Source organism: Nesoenas mayeri, assembly GCF_963082525.1.
Source record: "Nesoenas mayeri genome assembly, chromosome: W".
Lineage (NCBI taxonomy): Eukaryota > Metazoa > Chordata > Aves > Columbiformes > Columbidae > Nesoenas > Nesoenas mayeri.
In genome coordinates, this window is record NC_137553.1 from 4,371,972 (window position 1) to 4,389,931 (window position 17,960).

At 41.3% G+C, this 17,960-nt stretch overlaps 1 protein-coding gene across 1 annotated transcript in view; it reads right to left on the reverse strand.

Annotated features, from left to right (window-relative positions):
- LOC308051360 (small conductance calcium-activated potassium channel protein 2-like) overlaps window positions 1-17,960 on the reverse strand; it is a gene marked incomplete at its 3' end in the record, with an annotated part of 95,807 nt that overhangs the window by 51,146 nt on the left and 26,701 nt on the right. The window contains exon 4 of the mRNA XM_080361742.1: window positions 6,309-6,450. Within this exon, the coding sequence (XP_080217868.1) occupies window positions 6,309-6,450 (142 nt within the window). The remainder of the gene's footprint in view (window positions 1-6,308; window positions 6,451-17,960) is intronic.

Sequence of the window (17,960 nt, forward strand, 5' to 3'; positions counted from 1 at the left end):
CAAACAACCAACAAGCGGATCAAGCTGCTAAGATTAAAGTAGCTGAGGTGGACTTGGACTGGCAACATAAAGGTGGACTTTTCCCAGCTTGGTGGGCCCATGATGCTTCAGGGCATCAAGGTAGAGAGGCCACATGTAAATGGGCTCGCGATCGAGGGGTGGACTTAACTATGGACACTATTTCACAGGTTATTCATGAATGTGAAACTTGCACCAAAATCAAACAAGCAAAACAGTTAAAGCCTGTATGGTATGGGGGGTGATGGTTAAAGTATAAGTATGGAGAAGCTTGGCAGATTGATTATATTACACTTCCACAAACATGTCAAGGTAAGCGTTATGTACTTAGAATGGTGGAAACAACCACTGGATGGTTGGAAACATATGCCGTACCTCATGCTACAGCCCGAAATACTATCTTGGGCCTTGAAAAGCAAGGCCTTTGGTGACATGGTATGCAGAAAGAATTGAATCAGACAATGGTACTCATTTCAAAAACAGTATTATAGACAACTGGGCCAAAGAACATGGTATTGAGTGGGTATATCATATTCTCTATAATGCACCAGCCTCTGGGAAAATTGAAAGGTACAATGGTTTGCTAAAAACTACACTAAAGGCACTGGGTGGTAGAACCTATAAAAACTGGGATTCACATTTAGCAAAAGCCACTTGCTTGGTCAACACTAGGGGATCAACCATTCGAGCCGGGTCTGCCCAATCAGAAATTCTTGGTACTGTAGAAGGAGATCAAGTCCCTGTAGTACACATGAAAAATACGTTAGGAAAGGCAGTCTGGGTTACTCCTGCCTCAGGCAAAGGCAAGCCCATTCGTGGGATTGTTTTTGCCCAGGGACCTGGCAGCACCTGGTGGGTGATGCTTAAGGATGGAGAAGTCCGGCGTGTACCTCAAGGAGATTTGATTCTAGGTGAAAATATTCAATACTGAACTGCATGATGTTAATTGCCACACTAACAGTGTTTAATCAGTGTCTTTCAGATCAAGACAGTGATGATGAAACCAGAGCTAGCTTCTTTGAGTGGCGCCTGACAACTTCTTCAAAGTTGATGTCTTTAACCCACAAACAATGGTCATGAGATGCACTTGATGTACCATTTTTTTTCCTGCCCTGGGAGACTGTTGTGACAAAATGAACTTAATGAAGTTTTTCAAAGGATGGTCCAATGATTAAGATTAATTACTCCTGTGTATATATGTACATATGTGTATATATATATTGTAGTAGTGATTAATTAGATTGTATTGATAAGGTTTAAGTATTCCATGAATGGCATATTATAAGGGGTGGAATGTCCTGGTTTTGTTAAAAAACAAGTTTCTCTTCTAGTGAATTTTGCCTGTCAGCTAAAGCCTTCATATTATCTGCATTTTCCTGGAGAACCAGATACATGTTTTGGTAAGCACAGCAATGGAATGCGAAATTATTGATAAGCATGGATGGACATCTCGTGAGAGGGGCAACGAGAAATAGGTGACCAGGAAACTGACCAACTGTGTATAACATTCCATTCACATGAATACCTCATATAAAAGTGGGAGATCACAAGGATCTCGTCTCTTTTTCCTTTTCCTTCTGGCCGACATTAGGAGAGGACCTTGCTAGTCATCCCTGCGAACTGAGGCCTAGTGACAGACTGAATCCAGCTCCGGTTGGCTGCAGAGTCCAATCCAGGATTTCGGGTGCCGGCTCTGCAGTTGCTGGGACTTTCAAGATTGGTTTTGTATATTTTATATTATTTTCTCTATTCTTATTAGTAGCATTAGTACAACATTTTTAATTTTTCTATCTCTCTTCTCTCTGTCCTTCTTTCCCTCCTGATCACCTGTCCTTAGTGGGAAAGGGGGAGAGGGAGGGGCTGAAGGGGGAAGGGGGGAAGAGGGGGTTAACAATACGTCTGCCAGGGTTTTATTGTCACCCTGCAATCAAAACCCTTGACCGATGGGCGGGCCCAAAGAGTTGCGGTGAAAGCAGTTAAACCCAGTTGGCGGTCCGTCACAAGTGGTATTTCCTGAGGCTCAGTATTCAGGCCACTTGTCTTTAATATCTTTATCATTGGTCTGGATGAGGGGATTGAGTGTACCCTCAGTAAGTTTGCAGATGACACCAAGTTGGGTGGGGAGTGCTTCAGAGTAGGAAAGCTCTACAGAGGGATCTGCACAGGCTGAATTGATGGGTCGAGGCCAGTTGAATGAGATTCAACAAGGCTAAGTGCTGGGTCCTGCACCTGGGTCACAACAATCCCATGCAACCTACAGGCTTGGGGAAGAGTGGCTGGAAAGCTGCCTGGCAGAAAAGGACCTTGGGGTGTTGGTCATCAGCCAGCTGAATATGAGGTGGCACTGTGTCCAGGTGGCCAAGGCAGCCAATAGCACCCTGGCTTGTATCATAAATAGTGTGGCCAGCAGGACTAGGGAAGTCATCCTCCCCCTGTACTTGGCGCTTCTGAGGCCTCACCTCAAATACTGTGTTCGGTTTGGGGAACCTCACTACAAGAAAGACATTGAGGTGCTGGAGTGTGTCCAGAGAAGGGCAACGAAGCTGGTAAATGGTCTAGAGCACAAGTCCACGAGGAACGGCTGAGGGAACTATGGTTGTTTAGCCTGGAGAAAAGGAAGCTGAGAGGAGACCTTATCGCTCTCTACAACTAGCTGAGAGGTTGTAGCAAGGAGAGAGTTGGTCTCTTTTCCTGAGTAACAAGCAATAGGATGAGAGGGAACAGCCTCAAGTTGCACCAGAGGAGGTTTAGACTGGATATTAGGAAAAATTTCTTCACGGAAAGGGTTGTCAAGCTTTGGAATAGGCTGCCCAGGGAAATGGTTGAGTCACCATCCCTGGAGGTATTTAAAAGCTGTGTAGATGTGGTGCTTAGGGACATGGTTTGGAGGTGGACTTGACAGTTCTAGGTTAATGTTGGACTTGATGATCTTAAAGGTCTTTTCCAACCTAAACAATTATATGATTTACAATGCGACAAACTCTGTACTGTACTGTTTCAATATTTTCATTAAAGATTCACATATTTAAGTGCTTTTCAAGATCCAAAATAAATTGTTCAGTATGACAGAAGACATTATTTAATATTTACCTTTTTTTCAGGAATACAAATGCTTCACTTTTTTCTTATTTTAAGGTTTTTTATACATTAATTAGACTTCTTTATGGGCTTACTCTTAATGATTCTCAACTGCTTATTTTCTTTTAGTATCATCAGAATAATATGCAAAGATTTTCCTGTTTTCCAGGAGAATTTTAAACATGTCACTTGAACCAGTGGCTCGAGATAGCAGTAGCTTCAGTTTTAATATCCAGAACAACTTGGTGCAATCAGCAGGCTGCATGAAGTCTACTTCCTGGCAGAAGCACAATGCAGGGTTTAGCCTGAGCAGTCCGATTTCCATCCCACAGAAACCAGTTCCTGAGGCAAAAGTGGGAAGAGAGCCAGGGCATACCTGGGCTCTCTCCCTTCTATTGAGTCAAGACACATAAGGAGGCTTCCTGGGGCCACCAGTTCTGCAAAGCCAATATTAACTCTTCAGTGGTCTGTGTAACTGCTCTTGTAACTATTTACAGATGTCTCCCTGAATTTAAACATGCATTCATATTTATTTTCCCTTCTATACTTTTTAACAGGGGCTTAATCCAAACCAAAATGTCAGTGGTATTGGGTGTTGATCACAGTAATCTACCTGTTACTTTAGATGCTAAGGAATTAAATTCTTCCTGTTGAAATCACATATTTTCCACAATAAACATGAATTAGTTACTCTACAAGATTCAGAAGAGCAGCTGTTTTTAAAAAATTATATTTAAGAGCTATGCATTTTTTTGTCTTGGAGTTTAGGCTGGATGATATGTTCATTAATATGTTCACTGTTTTACACCTCATATCTTTTGGATCCTTTACCAAAAAACCAGCAGTAATTTCAACATCCAAATTTCTCACATTGCTTCATAATTTCTTCTCAAAGATGACAGCTTGCCAAAGCCACATTACTGGTGTCCTGTAAAATTTAATTAGGGGGTCAGGTTTTCATTACTGTTTTAACTACCATTACACACCAACTACTCGACCCCTTTTTTTGTTAAGAATGCTTTCTGTCTCTGGAGGTATTTATCCCAAACTCATCATGCGATCCTGACTATGTAAGTACTACTGACTGGAGCCTTACTGCTTCAAATGTAGCTGCAGAATTTTTAATCATAAAAAGCAATCAATCAAAGACATGACAGTGAATATCATCTGTACCTTTTACAAACCTAATTTTCAAAGGGATCTTGTCTCAGTTGTGAGAAAGAAATGCTATGTGTGTAATCAGTATATATTAACCAGCACTGTAGGTTTTCACTAAAGCAATGGAAACAGCTGCTGTAAATAATTTTACACCTGATTCCAAATGGTGCTGTCATAAGCAAAATGATAAATACAGATTAGAATTTCACCTTCTTTGTGGTTCATTCATGAGTGCGTAGAAAAAAAAAATGCAGTAATCTGGATACTGTTTCTGTTATTTTATTTGTACCTTGTTTTCATTTTAATAAAATAATACAGCCTACCCACAACCATTAAAATTTTAAGACCAGTCCAGGTGCTGCTGTCATTTGCATCAATATAAACCAAATAGCAGTGTAAAACCCATGGATGATTAGTATAAATACTAACATTTTCATTGCACTTCTGCAAGAATTGGAAACTCTAAGATTTCTGTTACAGCAATTTTTTTTCAACTTGAAAATTCCAAGAATGCTGAACAATTTGTTTTGTGTAAATATTTAAGGCAACTTAGCAGTTGTCAAGAGAGCTGTTGTCAAGGATGTAGTCAGAGATTATAATGAGGAGGGATAATGATCTAATATCTGCTTCTTGAACTATTTGCTTCTTATTTCTGAACAGTGTCTGGGAAAAAGGAAAGCATTATAACAGGGTTCTGTACTTGTTCTGCACATCCCTGTGGCAATATGTGCTGCATGTTCTCTTATTTTATTAATGAATTTATGGCCATTTTTTATTCTATCTGGCATCAAAATCCAGCTCAGAATGAAGAACAAAGGCAAATATCACAGAAGACAGCAGATATGAGTTTAGAAACGCCTTCTAAGTCATTCCTGTGCTTTCTGCCTGTATTTTCACCAGATTGGAAACTCTTTATTTAAAGAGATATGCATTGGACACTATCAAAATTTACTGGAAGTCTTTCTCAATAAAGGTCAGTGACCTGAAACTTGTCAGATGCTAAAAGAAAAAAAATAAATAAATAAAAGCAGCATTTGGAAAAAAAGTCTTCACACTACAAAAATGCATTGAATGATTTTACTCTCTGAACATAAAATACACACTTTTATAAATGAGATTTACTAAAACGCCTGCTCAAAAAGGGAAATTTCTTGCCACCATTTGTTTTCAGCCATAATCCCAATATACCTGTTTTAACAGAAGGTAGATATTGAAGCTGCATTTCTTTTATGATCAATGGATCTTACTGTCATATGTATTATATATGATGCCCATCTTGAACTTCTCACTCACAGGGAAATTTACATGGGAGCTTGATACATAACAAAGTGACAGGATCAGGAGCTTTTTTTACTTCTAATTTACTGTAAATATGCAGAAATTTCCATTAGAATTTATTGCCCTACTCCCTACCTAACTTGGACCAAATGCTACAATATAAAAAAAATTGAAATTAGATATGGAGTATGGCTAATAAATGTGTACTGAATATGTATGGTCTAACAATTAAATCAATGGTAACAAAAACTCTTATAATGAAAACTGCACTACTTAAATCCACTTAAAGCAATGGAAAACTATGGACCGTATGTTATTAGACTTATAAGAAACAATGTAGAAAACTATGCACAAGCAAAATGGTTTAGGAGACTAGCCACCATCAGAATTCTACACCTGCAAATAACTTCATTAAGAAGCAAATACGAGAGCTGTAGGTTTGTTTTTCAAAGTGGTCCAATTACATGTCCAAAGACAGTCAAGAAGATGTGATATTCTAACATGTAATGAAAGACTCTATTGAGATTTTGAAGCTGAGAATGGCATCAGGGTATAATTGTTTCTCGTATTTTATTAAGCAGCTCTTCATTCTACCTACAGAGAATTAAATCCTTCCATTCCATTACCATGGAATGAAAGACCATGAAACAGTGCAAGTAAGCCTATATACTTTGAAAGTTATCAAATAAATATTTCTGTGATGACTACCATGAGTCTGGGGATTAATTTCAACAAACTTACTCTCATATCCAGTGAATGAATTCTGAAACACTCACCATGATTCCAGTGAGTAAACAGACTCCTTTCCCACAGTATGTATTAGGTACCATGTCTCCATATCCAATGGATAGAAATGTTATTGAAATCAACCACATTGCTCCAAGGAAGTTACTTGTAACATCCTGTTGGTCATGGTACCTGAAAAGAAAAACAATTTCTTTATAATGAAAAGTTCTGTTAAATTTTTGTGCTATCAGAAAGAAATCTCACTAATTGGTGTGTGGTGGTTCGATGTTGGCTAACAGCCAAATGCCCACCCATTCACTCATACCTCCCTGCTCAGCAAGATGGGGGGACAAAATAGGTTTTTGTAATGAGAAACAAAAATAAAAACTAAAAAAAAAAAATCACCTCTCCCCCAACCCTCTATTTCCCAGTCTCAACTTCACTCCTTCACTCCTGACTCTTCTACTTGCCCCCCCAAGCATCGCAGAGAGGATGGGGGTTATAGTTTATATATATGTACTAGGCCTGGTTAGGACAGAGTTAATTTTCTTCAAAGCAGCTCATATGGTGCTGTGTTTTGGATTTTTTACCAAAACAGTACTGATAACACACTAATACTCCAGCTGTTGCTGAAGTGTTTGTACAGCATCAAGCCTTCTCTGTTTCTCACTCTGTCCTCCCAGTGAATAGATTGGGGGAGGAGAGGTTGCGCAATAGGCTGGGAGAAGACACAACTGGGCAGATGACCTGAACTAACCAAAGAGATATTCCATATCATATAATGTCATGCTCAGCAATAAAAGTGAAAAGAAGGGGCTTTAGGGGGTTAGCCATCTTTCACTCGGGAACTGGCTGGGCATCAGTCTACCCATGGGAGGTGATGAGTGATTGCTTTTGTATCACTTGTTTTGTTTTCTTCTCTCTTCTTCCACTTATCATTCACTTATTAATTGCTCATTTGTTTGATCTTGACCCTCAAGTTTTCTTGTTTTTATTCTTCCTTTCCTCTTCCCCTGTCCCATGGGGAGGTGGAAGTGAGCAAGTGACTGTGTGGTGCTTATCTGTCTACCAGGATTAACCTGCAACAACATAACAGTTCCTCTCTGCCACGTCTTCCTTCTCACACTTTTCCCCTACTCCAGTGTGTGACCTCTCCGTGGGCTACAGGGGAATACCTGGTCTGTCGAGGTCTCTTCTACGGGCTACAGGGGAATCTTGGCTCTGGTGCCTGGAGCACCTCCTCTCTCTCCTTCTCTGACCTTGGTGTTCGCACTGCTGTTTCTCACTCTCTTTCTCTCTGCCTATGCAGTGTTTTCTGACCTTTCTTAAATATCAGAATCACAGAGGCACTATCAACTTCACTGATTGGCTCAGCTTTGGCCTGTGGTGCATCCATTACCAAGCCGGCTGGAACCATCTGTGTTCAGCACAAATGCCACACCTGCGGTTCCCCCCTTTTCCAAAACCTTGCCATATATACCAAATACGATGGTGATAAAGCTATTCTTGTAATCTACAGTTATTTCTTTTTAAAAGAACTTATAAGTGATTCTATAAAACTCAAATACAATGACATCAACAGTAAAGAAACAAGATACAACAACAGCACAAGTAGTACAGATGTTCATGCCATTTTGTTTGTTAGTATTCTGTTATTATTATTAAAAGAGCAGAAACCTCTTGTTTTTTAAGAGACTCTTTTCATAGGGGGCACATGTCCCGTTGATTCTTTGCAGCTGTATAAGACATCAGTCTAGTATAGTTGCTCCAGTCTGAAGCTTATAGAGAAGTCAGAAATGGATGTGTGGACCAGTAGAGAGCAAAGCAGATCTCTGTCTCCTTGGCATAAATTTAAGTCTGTAATCAGCAACCTAATAATGAACTGTCATGTGAATGCTGAATTAAACAATCTAGAATCTTCCCTCTCCTTTAGTATGTTTAAGATAAATAGAACTGTGTCCCACTCTATTCTTCATCATCACAAGATCTTCAACTTAAAAAATAAGAAAACCTCCCTTTTATGTTAGTCAACTACTAAATGTAATTTCCTGATATGCTATTTGTTGTCTTATTTTTACTATTCTAATGGAATATGTTCATTTTTTTTTCCTTTAAAGAAAACAATCATAAATGAATAATCTCATCTTCCAATACATATATATCAACTCAACTGGGAAGGCATAAGGACATGTTTTAGGTGTGAAACCTGCTGCTACCACTCATTCTGTGAGGATGAAAGGCCTAATGTTAATGTAGATGGAATTTTGCTTCCCAGACACCAAGTAGCTCTGCAACAGAGACTACTTGGCTGCTACTGCAGCCTCAAGGTTGAAATAACCCCTGCAGCTGCTGTGAAGCCTCAGGTTAGTTATCTGTGCCGTTGGATCCTCAAAAGTATTATTTTAACCAGTCCCCAAATCACTGTCTCACAGTGGGTCACAGAGTGCCACTAGGTGATTAGCTCATATAATAAATCCACAGGCAACCTGATTTCCACCACTGAAATCATTACTTCAGTTTTCTTCCTTTCTAGACCTTACTCTGAATGATGGAGCAGAAATGCAGAGTGAGCACAAAGATACTCTCAGGAAATTCTCTGTTCTCTCATTTGCAATATATTCCCCATAAATATCTGCAAAATACCTTCCTCTGTTCTTCAAAGTCTCTCCTACGCCCTAATGCTTACAAAAACCTAAAATCTCTTGGACTGCCAAAGACTGCAGTGATTGTTCCAAATGAAATTGTTCCATTTTCTATGTGCCTGTACTCTTATCTCTGTTGGTGTCAATGTTGTCTTTCTCACATACTTTATGCAAGTTTTTGTAGGTTTTTCTGTTATTGTAGGATATAGAACAAGGCTGTAGCAGTCCACAGCTGGAGCTCCTAAGGATGACAGCGACACAAATGATAATCATAACAGCTTATACTATGTCTGGCTGGGATGGTGTTAATTTTCTTCATAGTAGCTCATATGGTGTTGTGGTTTTGATTTGTGACCAAAACAGTGTTAACACATGGACACTTTAGCTATTGTTGAACAATGCTTGCACAGCATCAAGGTCTTCTATGTTTCCCATTCTGCCCCTCCAGTGAGTAGGCTAGAGGTGGGTAAGAGGCTGGAAAGGAACATAGCTGGAACAGCTCACCTGAATTATCCAAAGGGATATTCCATACCATATAAAGTCATGCTCAGCAATAAAACTGGGGCAGAAGTGGGGGGAATCTTTCCAAAGTAGTCTTTGCTCAGGGACTGGCTGGGCATTGGTCTGCTGGTGAAAGGTGGCGAGTGACTGCCTTTGCATCACTTGTTTGGTTTTGGTTTTTTTTTTTTTTCCCTTTCACTTATTAAACTGGTTTTATCTTGACTATGCTGTTGCTGGTCATGATATTGACTTTTTTGCTCTCAGTGCTGGTTTATTTGATCCCTCACCTGCTCCTGGGAGTGCTCCCTCTCTTGTTGTACATCAAACTCCAAGGTTTGTTAATGGTTGCTTATGGATTTTGCTGTTTATCACTTTCTTGTGTTTTGCCTGGGAGAGCTAGGATAAAAGCACTGGCCTGGAGCCTAATCTGGTATTTGGGCTCTTCACTGCTGCTGTTCCAGTACTCTGGGAACCATCTCATGGAGATAATCAGCAATTACACCTTTCTCCTCCTCTGGGAGACACATGGTGGGAAAAATGAAGAATGGCACCTCCCCTTTCTTCTCCACAGAAAATATTTCCTGCCTTGTTGCAATGGCTCTTCAGTTTCTTGAACGTTCCTGCATAACCAGAATGCTCATATTGGTGTGTACAATAAATCTGATTTCAGTTTTTCCTAAAGTTAACCAGCCGCTTGGAAATGCCACACAGGGTTGTGCTCTGAGGCAGTTGAGTCATGGGTGGCAAGGTTCATGGGAGAATTTGGGCAGATACTGCGAGCGATTTTCACCCCCAATGGTCTGGGACTTCACATCTAAACAAGCATAGAATCCTGTTGAAGTGGCAGACCACTGGAAGGAATGATACCTTGCCTGTACCAAAGAGACACAAATCCCAGCACTGTGTTTAGGCCTTGCCTACATGTATTGAGCCTGTGTCCAGCAACCTCAAAGGGACAAGAGGGTCTCACGACCTGAGGACATACAAATGGACACTGTGGCTAAGCCAGAGACTCAACCCTCAAAAGTATAACAGTCATTTCTGTAGTCAAGAAAAAAAAATGGAAGCAGAGGTCAACTCGGTTAGTAAGGCAGTAAGAAGCTCCTCCTGAGAAGCAGCAGGAAGAAGAATCAGAAGCAGCAGCCTGTTCTGCAGCAGAGCAGCCACAATAACAGGAGATGGAAGAGACAGAAATCATAAACAAGTCGGAAAACACCTGATCCCTATCCTTGAGTGAACTGTAAGATATGCAGAAAGATTACAGCTGCCAGCCAGGCAAGCAAATTATCAACTCATTGCTGTATAGCAACCTGGAAAACAACCAGGCCTCCAAAGATCCAGATGATGTCCAGTGCATGTGGTCCATGTGTTGGAAATTTGTACCGGAACATACTGACATTGTATGCCAGCATCCTGGCGATAATGGACTGGACAGACATTGAGACACCAAGGGTGGATAAACTGGCCTATCAGCTCCAGCAATTCAAAGAGAATCTCTCTTCTTCCATGACCCTATGGGTCTATATCTCGGCTGTGGAGAAACTGTCTCAACAGTTCCAGCAACAGTTCCAGAGAATCTGTCTTCCTCCTTGTCCCTATAGTCCAGCATCTCCGCTATCAAGCGATAGCACATGGAGTCAGCCTTTCTCTGCTCAAGGGAACCATGTATGCATGCCACGTGCCACTCTGTGATTCTAGCTGTGCAACCACAAGGAGGACATGAGGAAGTGGGACGGTATGCCTACCTCAAACCTAGAAGCCCACTGTGAGGAAAAACAGCAGATAAAAAGGGTCCATCCAGGAAGATGACTGCTCCATTTGCAGTAAAGCAATTCCCCAGACACAGTGTAAGGGCTGATCCTACTTCTGATTCTCATAAAGGGCCTTCTGGTTTGCAGTTGCAGGAGACAGGTACTAAATGCTCTGACCAAGAATAGAGGGGCCCTGCCTCCAGCCAGGTGGAGGAAAGGGATGACTGGGTTAACTGGATTGTATGAATTTGATGGCCTGACACATCAGATCCACAGAAGTATAAGGCTTTGGAAGACACTGGTGCACATACCCTAATGCCATCAGAGATAAGGGCATGAAACTCATCTGGATCTCTGGAGTGACAGGGGGTTCCTGACAGCTGGCTGTCTAGAGGCTGAGGTGAGCTTAACAGAGGACAAGTGGCAAAAGTACCCCATTGTGACTTGCTCAGATGCCCAGTGTATTCTTGGCATAGAGTACATCTGAAGGGTACTTCAAGGACACAAAAGGGTATGGGTGGACCTTTATTGTAGCCACTGTGAACACAGAGATTAAACAGCTGTCTACCTTGCCTGACCTATCGAAGCATCCTTCTGTTGGGGGATTGTCTGCCTGTTGAAGAGCAGGTGTTCACTGCTACCATGACAGTATACTGACAGCAATATCACACCAGCTGAAACTCCCTGAGCTTATGAAACTCCATGAGCTGATTCATCAACTGGAAAGCTAAGGAATGATCAGCAAAACTTGCTCACCCTTTAATAGTCCCATATGGCCAATGCAAAAGTCTGACAGAGGGTGCAAGGTAACAGTGGTCTATTGTAGCCTGAATGAGGTCATGCCAACGTTGAGTGTTGCCGTACCGAACATGCTAGAACTCCAATATCAACTGGAGTTGAAGACTGCCAGTTGTATGCTACAACTAATATGCCAGTGACTTTTTCTCGATTCCTTTGGCAGCAGAGTGCAGGCCTCAGTTTGCTTTCAAGTGGAGGAGTGTCTAATACACTTGGAAGCAACTGCCCCAAGCTTTTCTAGGTGTTGTGGGTTTCTGGACAACACATATTCTTAGTTACAGTCAGCTTGTGAGCTCTCTCTATCAAATAACCTAAAAGCAGAACAGTTTTGACTGCGGCCTTGAGCAGTGACAAGCTTTTGAAAAGATTAACCAGGAGATAGTTCATGCAGTAGCCCTTAGGCCAGTCCAGAAAGGACCAGATGTGAAAAATGTGCTCTACATCACAGCCAGGGAACATGGCTTCACCTGGAGCCTCTGGTAGAAAGTACTCAGCTGGGGGTATAGAGGATTTGAGACTTGTTACATGCTGAGTAAAAAAAAAAGAGATATTAGCAGCACATGAAGGGGTTCAAATTGCTTCAGAAGTAGTCAGTACAGAAACACAGCTCCTCGTGGCACCATGATTGCCTGTGCTGAACTGGATGTTTAAAGGAATGAGGCCTACATGACAAGTAGCAGAAACCATCAAAGGAAAAGGCAAATCAAGTCAGTTTTCAGAAGTGAAAGCCATAAAACTAGCTCTAGAGATTGCTGAAGAAGAAAAGTAGACAGTAGTCTATCTCTATACTGATTCATGGATGGTGGCTAATGCCCTGTGGAGGGTGGCTACAGCAATGGAAACAGACCAACTGGCAATGCAGAGGTAAACCCATCTGGACTGCCACGTTGTGGCAAGACATCACTGCACAGGTAGAAAACACTGCTATAAGGTAAAGATACATCACGTAGATGCTCGCATGCCCAAGAGCTATGCCACTGAAGAACATTAAAACAATGAGCAGGTAGTCCAGGCTGCAAGAATTGAAGTGGCTCAGACAGACCTAGACTGGGAACATAAGGGTGAGCTACTTGTAGCTCAGTAGGCCCATAAACCATTGGGACATCTAGGGAGAAATGCAACATACAGATGGGCTTGTGACTGAGGGGTAGACCTGACCATGGAGGTCATCATGCAGGTCACCCATGAATGTTAAACATGTGCTGCAAACAAGAGAGCCACATGAGTACAGTCTCCCTGGAATAGAGAACAATGGTCGAGATATTGATATGGGGAGGCCTGTCAGATCAATTATATTGGACCACTGGCACAAACATGCCAAGGCAAGTGCCATGTGTTCACCACTGTGGAAATGACTGTTGAGTGGCTAGAAATACCCTGCAAACCATGCCACCCATTAAAGCACCAGCTTGGGCCTGGAAAGGCAAGTTCTGTGACAACTCAGTACCCTACAAAGAATTGAATCAGACAACAGAACTCATTTCTGAAATAATCTCACAGAATCCTGAGCCAATAAACATGGCATTGACTGGATATATCATATCCCTTATCACTCACAAGCCTCTGGAAATATTGAATGATAGAATGGACTGTTAAAGACTATGCTGAAAGCACTGGACACTGGGGCATGGAAGCATTGGGATATAAAAAGTGGCAAAAGCCACTTGGCTGGTTAACATCAAAGGATATGCTAACTGCCTTGGTCTTGCCCAAAGCCCCCAAATACTGTGGGAGGAAGAAGAGTCCCCATAGTGCACATAGGGAAGTGGTTGGAAAAGATAGTGCGGGCTGCTCCTCCCTTGGGAAAAAGCAAACTCACTTGTGGGATTGCTTTCACTCAAGGACCCGGGTGTACTTGGTGAGTAATGAGGAAAGACAGGGAAAACTAGTGTGCACCTCAAGGAGGTTTAACCTCAGGAGAAAATAATCCATGATTTCAGATGTATGCTTAGGAAGTACTCTTAGGTTGGTGCAGAAGGAATTACAGTTTTTGCATTGTTGAAATTTGCCATTTGATATTGGAATACATTCTTAAATAAATGTGTCTATGTTATACATCATTTTAATATGCTTTTCTCGCTTTATGGTTTTTTTGCTACTGACTTATTACTTGATGTTTATTTTATATTTATTTTAGACTATGCAAATGATGTTAGACAAAAAGCAAATTCAAGCGATTTTCTTATTCGAGTTCAAAAGGGGTTGTAAAGCAGTGGAGACAACTCTCAACATCAACAACACATTTGGCCCAGGAACTGCTAGCGAACGTACAATGCAGCGGTGGTTCAAGAAGTTCCACAAAGGAAACAAGAACCTTGAAGATGAGGAGCGTAGTGGCCGGCTATCAGAAGTCGACAACCACCAACTGAGAGCAATCATCGAAGCCAATCCTCTTGCAACTACACAAGAAGTTGCCGAAGAACTGAACGTTGACCATTCTAGGGTCGTCTAGCATTTGAAGCTAATTGGAAAGGTGAAAAAGCTCAATAAGTGGGTGCCTCATAAGCTGAATGAAAATCCAAAAAACTGTCATTTTGAAGTGTCGTCTTATTCTACGCAACAAGAATGAACCATTTCTCAATCGGATTGTGACGTGCAACAAAAAGTGGATTTTATACAACAGTCAGTGATGACCAGCTCATTGGTTGGACTGAGGAGAACCTCCAAAGCACTTCCAAAAGTCAAATACGCACCAAAAAAGGTCATGATCACTGTTTGGTGGTCTGTTGCCGGTCTGATCCATCACAGTTTTCTGAATCTCAGCGAAACCATTACATCATATTCACCTGATCTCTCATCAACTGACTACCACTTCTTCAAGGATCTTAACTTTTTGCAGGGAAAATGCTTCCACAACCAGCAGGATGTAGAAAATGCTTTCCAAGAGTTCATCGAATCCCAAAGCATAGATTTTTATGCTACAGGAATAAACAAACTGACTTCTCATTGGCAAAAATGCGTTGATTGTAATGGTTCCTATTTTGATTAATAAAGATGTTTGAGCCTAGTTGTAATCATTTAAAATTCACAGTCCAAACCTGCAATTACTTTTGCACCAACCTAATAGATCAGGAACCACCTGAACCAACAAAGAATGAGCCTCACAAGGAATAAGGTGAGTGCGGCAGTGACCCAATCCAAACTGGTGACCAAAACAGTGTTGATAACACACTAGTGATTTTGCTATCACTGAGCAGTACTTGCACAGAATCAAGGTAGTCTCTGTTTTTCACTCTGCACCTGCAGCAAATAGGCTAGGGGTGGGAAAGAGGTTTGGAGGGGAGACAGCAAGGACAGCTTACACAAAGCAACCAAAGGGATATTCTGTGACATATAACATCATGCTCAGCAATAAAACCTGGAGGCTAGTCTTTCTAAAGTAGCTCTTGCTTGGAGACTGGCTAGGCATTGTTCTACTGGTGAGAGATTGTGAGGGACTACCTTTGCACCACTTGATTTCTTTCTTAGTGTTGTGGTTTGTTTGTTTGTTTGGCTATTTTTTTTCTGCTTCACTTATAAAAATGTCTTTATCCCAATCCACAAGTTTTTTCTTTTCCCCTTCTCATTCTCACCTCCATCCTGCAGTGGGGGATAGTGAGCAAACAGCTTCTGGGTGCTTAGTTGCTAGCTAGAGCCAACCCACCACACAGCTATAGCAACACCAAATCTGATTTAACTCATCAACACAGAGCTCTGCATGACTCAAAGAGTTCTGGCATTGCTTTTTTCCCCCCAATCTACATTAAGTGTTATGGATTTCAGTCTTCACTTAACAAACCTCGCAAAATACAGGTATGAAATATATGGATAAACAAAGAGAAAAGTATTAATGTCATTCAAGAGGGCAGAAGAAAACCTATGTATCATACAAGTCCCTTCAGAATATCACATAAGTGATATGACCCATAGGCTTTGGATGAGCTCACAAAAATGACCCAAAGGCACAACGAACATTCTAAAGCTTGTAACTGACTTAAATAAATAAATAAATAAAATGCTTACACAAATATGTAAAAGATTTCTTTAATACTCATGTTTGTGTTTTGAACATGAGCATTTCTTCTTTGTAGCCATCCTTTAAATATTGGAACATGGTGAGAAGGTCTCCTCGTAGCCTTCTTTTCTCAAGGCTGAACAAACCCAGTTCTCTCAGCCTTTCCTCATATGGCAGGCTTCCTAGTCATCTTTGTGGACCTTCTCTGGACCCTCTCCAGCCTGTCCACATCTTTTTTGTATAGTTGGGACCAAAACTGAACACAGTATTCCAGATGTGGCCTGACTAGCTCTGAGTAGAGGGGGATAATGACTTCTTTGTCTTTGCTGGTGACACCCTTGCTAATGTAGCCCAGAATCCTGTTTGCTTTCTTTGCCACAGCAGCACACTGTTCACTCATATTGAGCTGCTTGTCCATCAGGATCCCCAGGTCCCTTTCCACAGAGCTGCTCCCCAACCAAGTAGATCTCAGCCTGTGCTGCACTCCTGGAATGACATAACATAGCAGAACTAGGTAAAGGTTTTCTTTTCTCCTGTATGTGAGGAAAAGGGAGGGAAGTGGAGGAGGGGAAATTACACAGTAAGGATACTGCTCAATTCCCAGAGAAGACTTTGTGACAAACTAAGCAGTATGAAGGTATTTTTGTCTCACAGATCTAATTTAATTTATCAGCATGCAAATTATTATTTTTAATTATTTTTTTCCTCTACAGAAGAACCTGATGTATTGCCTTCCATAAAAAGCAGTGAAGTACAAGCTTACAATCATAAAATTTGTTCTTTATGACCAAATTTCTCAAAAATATAAACAATTTTGTTAAGAGAGGTTATAAGCAGCTGCCATCTCCAGTACCTCTTGGCCCAGGTATTTGTCCCATCTGGCCACTGGACCCCAGACCAGAGTGTGTCTGCCCCAGGCCAATGGACACAGTTTGTAGGTTCAACCAGTAGTAAAGCTGAGCTTGTAGCCCTGAGACACATACATACACACAAAAAAATACACATAGGACATTGATACGGCCAGCTACACAGACTACCACAGACAAGGCACTGCCTTCAACAGCACCGACATATAGTACTCACATAAAACATAAGCTTAGACAGCCAAGTCCCCTTCCTCTTCTTTGGCTGGTAGAGATAGAAGGTCACTAGTGAAGGCACATGCATGACACTCTCCAGATTCACAGTCACTGGTGCTGAGCCCCTCACTTGCCTCACTCGTGCCAGTCCCTCCCAGTAGCTGGCACTTGGGACACACACTGGTCCCATCCTGGGTGCTGGAAAACCTTACTCCCTCCAGCCACTGGCACTAAGACCCCCACTCCAGTTATTGAGACCACAGTCCAGGGTGCCTACACCCTTGGCTTGACTCCAGTCCCTGAAATTATCATTTGAAAGCACCACAAAGAATAGTAAATAAGAACTCATTTTTCATTCTTTGTCTCTCATTTTAAATGAGTAATGACCACAAGCTTATAGGTCAAAGACAGTTTAGTCCATTAGCAAAAATAATCCATAGCATTAAAGAAAAACAAGTCATAGATACACTGCAGAATAAGTTTTGTTTGGGAGAAGAAGAGGATAAGACACATAACTGAAGATGTGTGTCCCTCTAGTAGAGCTGGGACCACTTAATACATACGTAGTATTTCTGGAGCTACAGAACATTCATTACAATAATAGACAGACAACACAAATTTAAGACAGAAGAACAACTTCCCTCTGATAGCAGAACTACATTTGAATGTTACCTTTTATAGAACTCAAGAAAATACATGAGTAAAGGTCAAATTACTGGAAAAATAATCTTAGGCTTCTCTAGATTGCAACATCTGAGTTCAAGAAACTGAGCCATGATTTCCTCAAGGGAGAAGAGCACAAAGACTTTCAACTACATTAATCAGAAATCCCTTCAAAACGTATTAGGATCTCAAGTCTTAATTTTCCACTCCACCCAGCTCCAGTTAATTTCTCCTTTACATTTAGGAGCTGTGATCAAAAACAAGTAGGAACAGA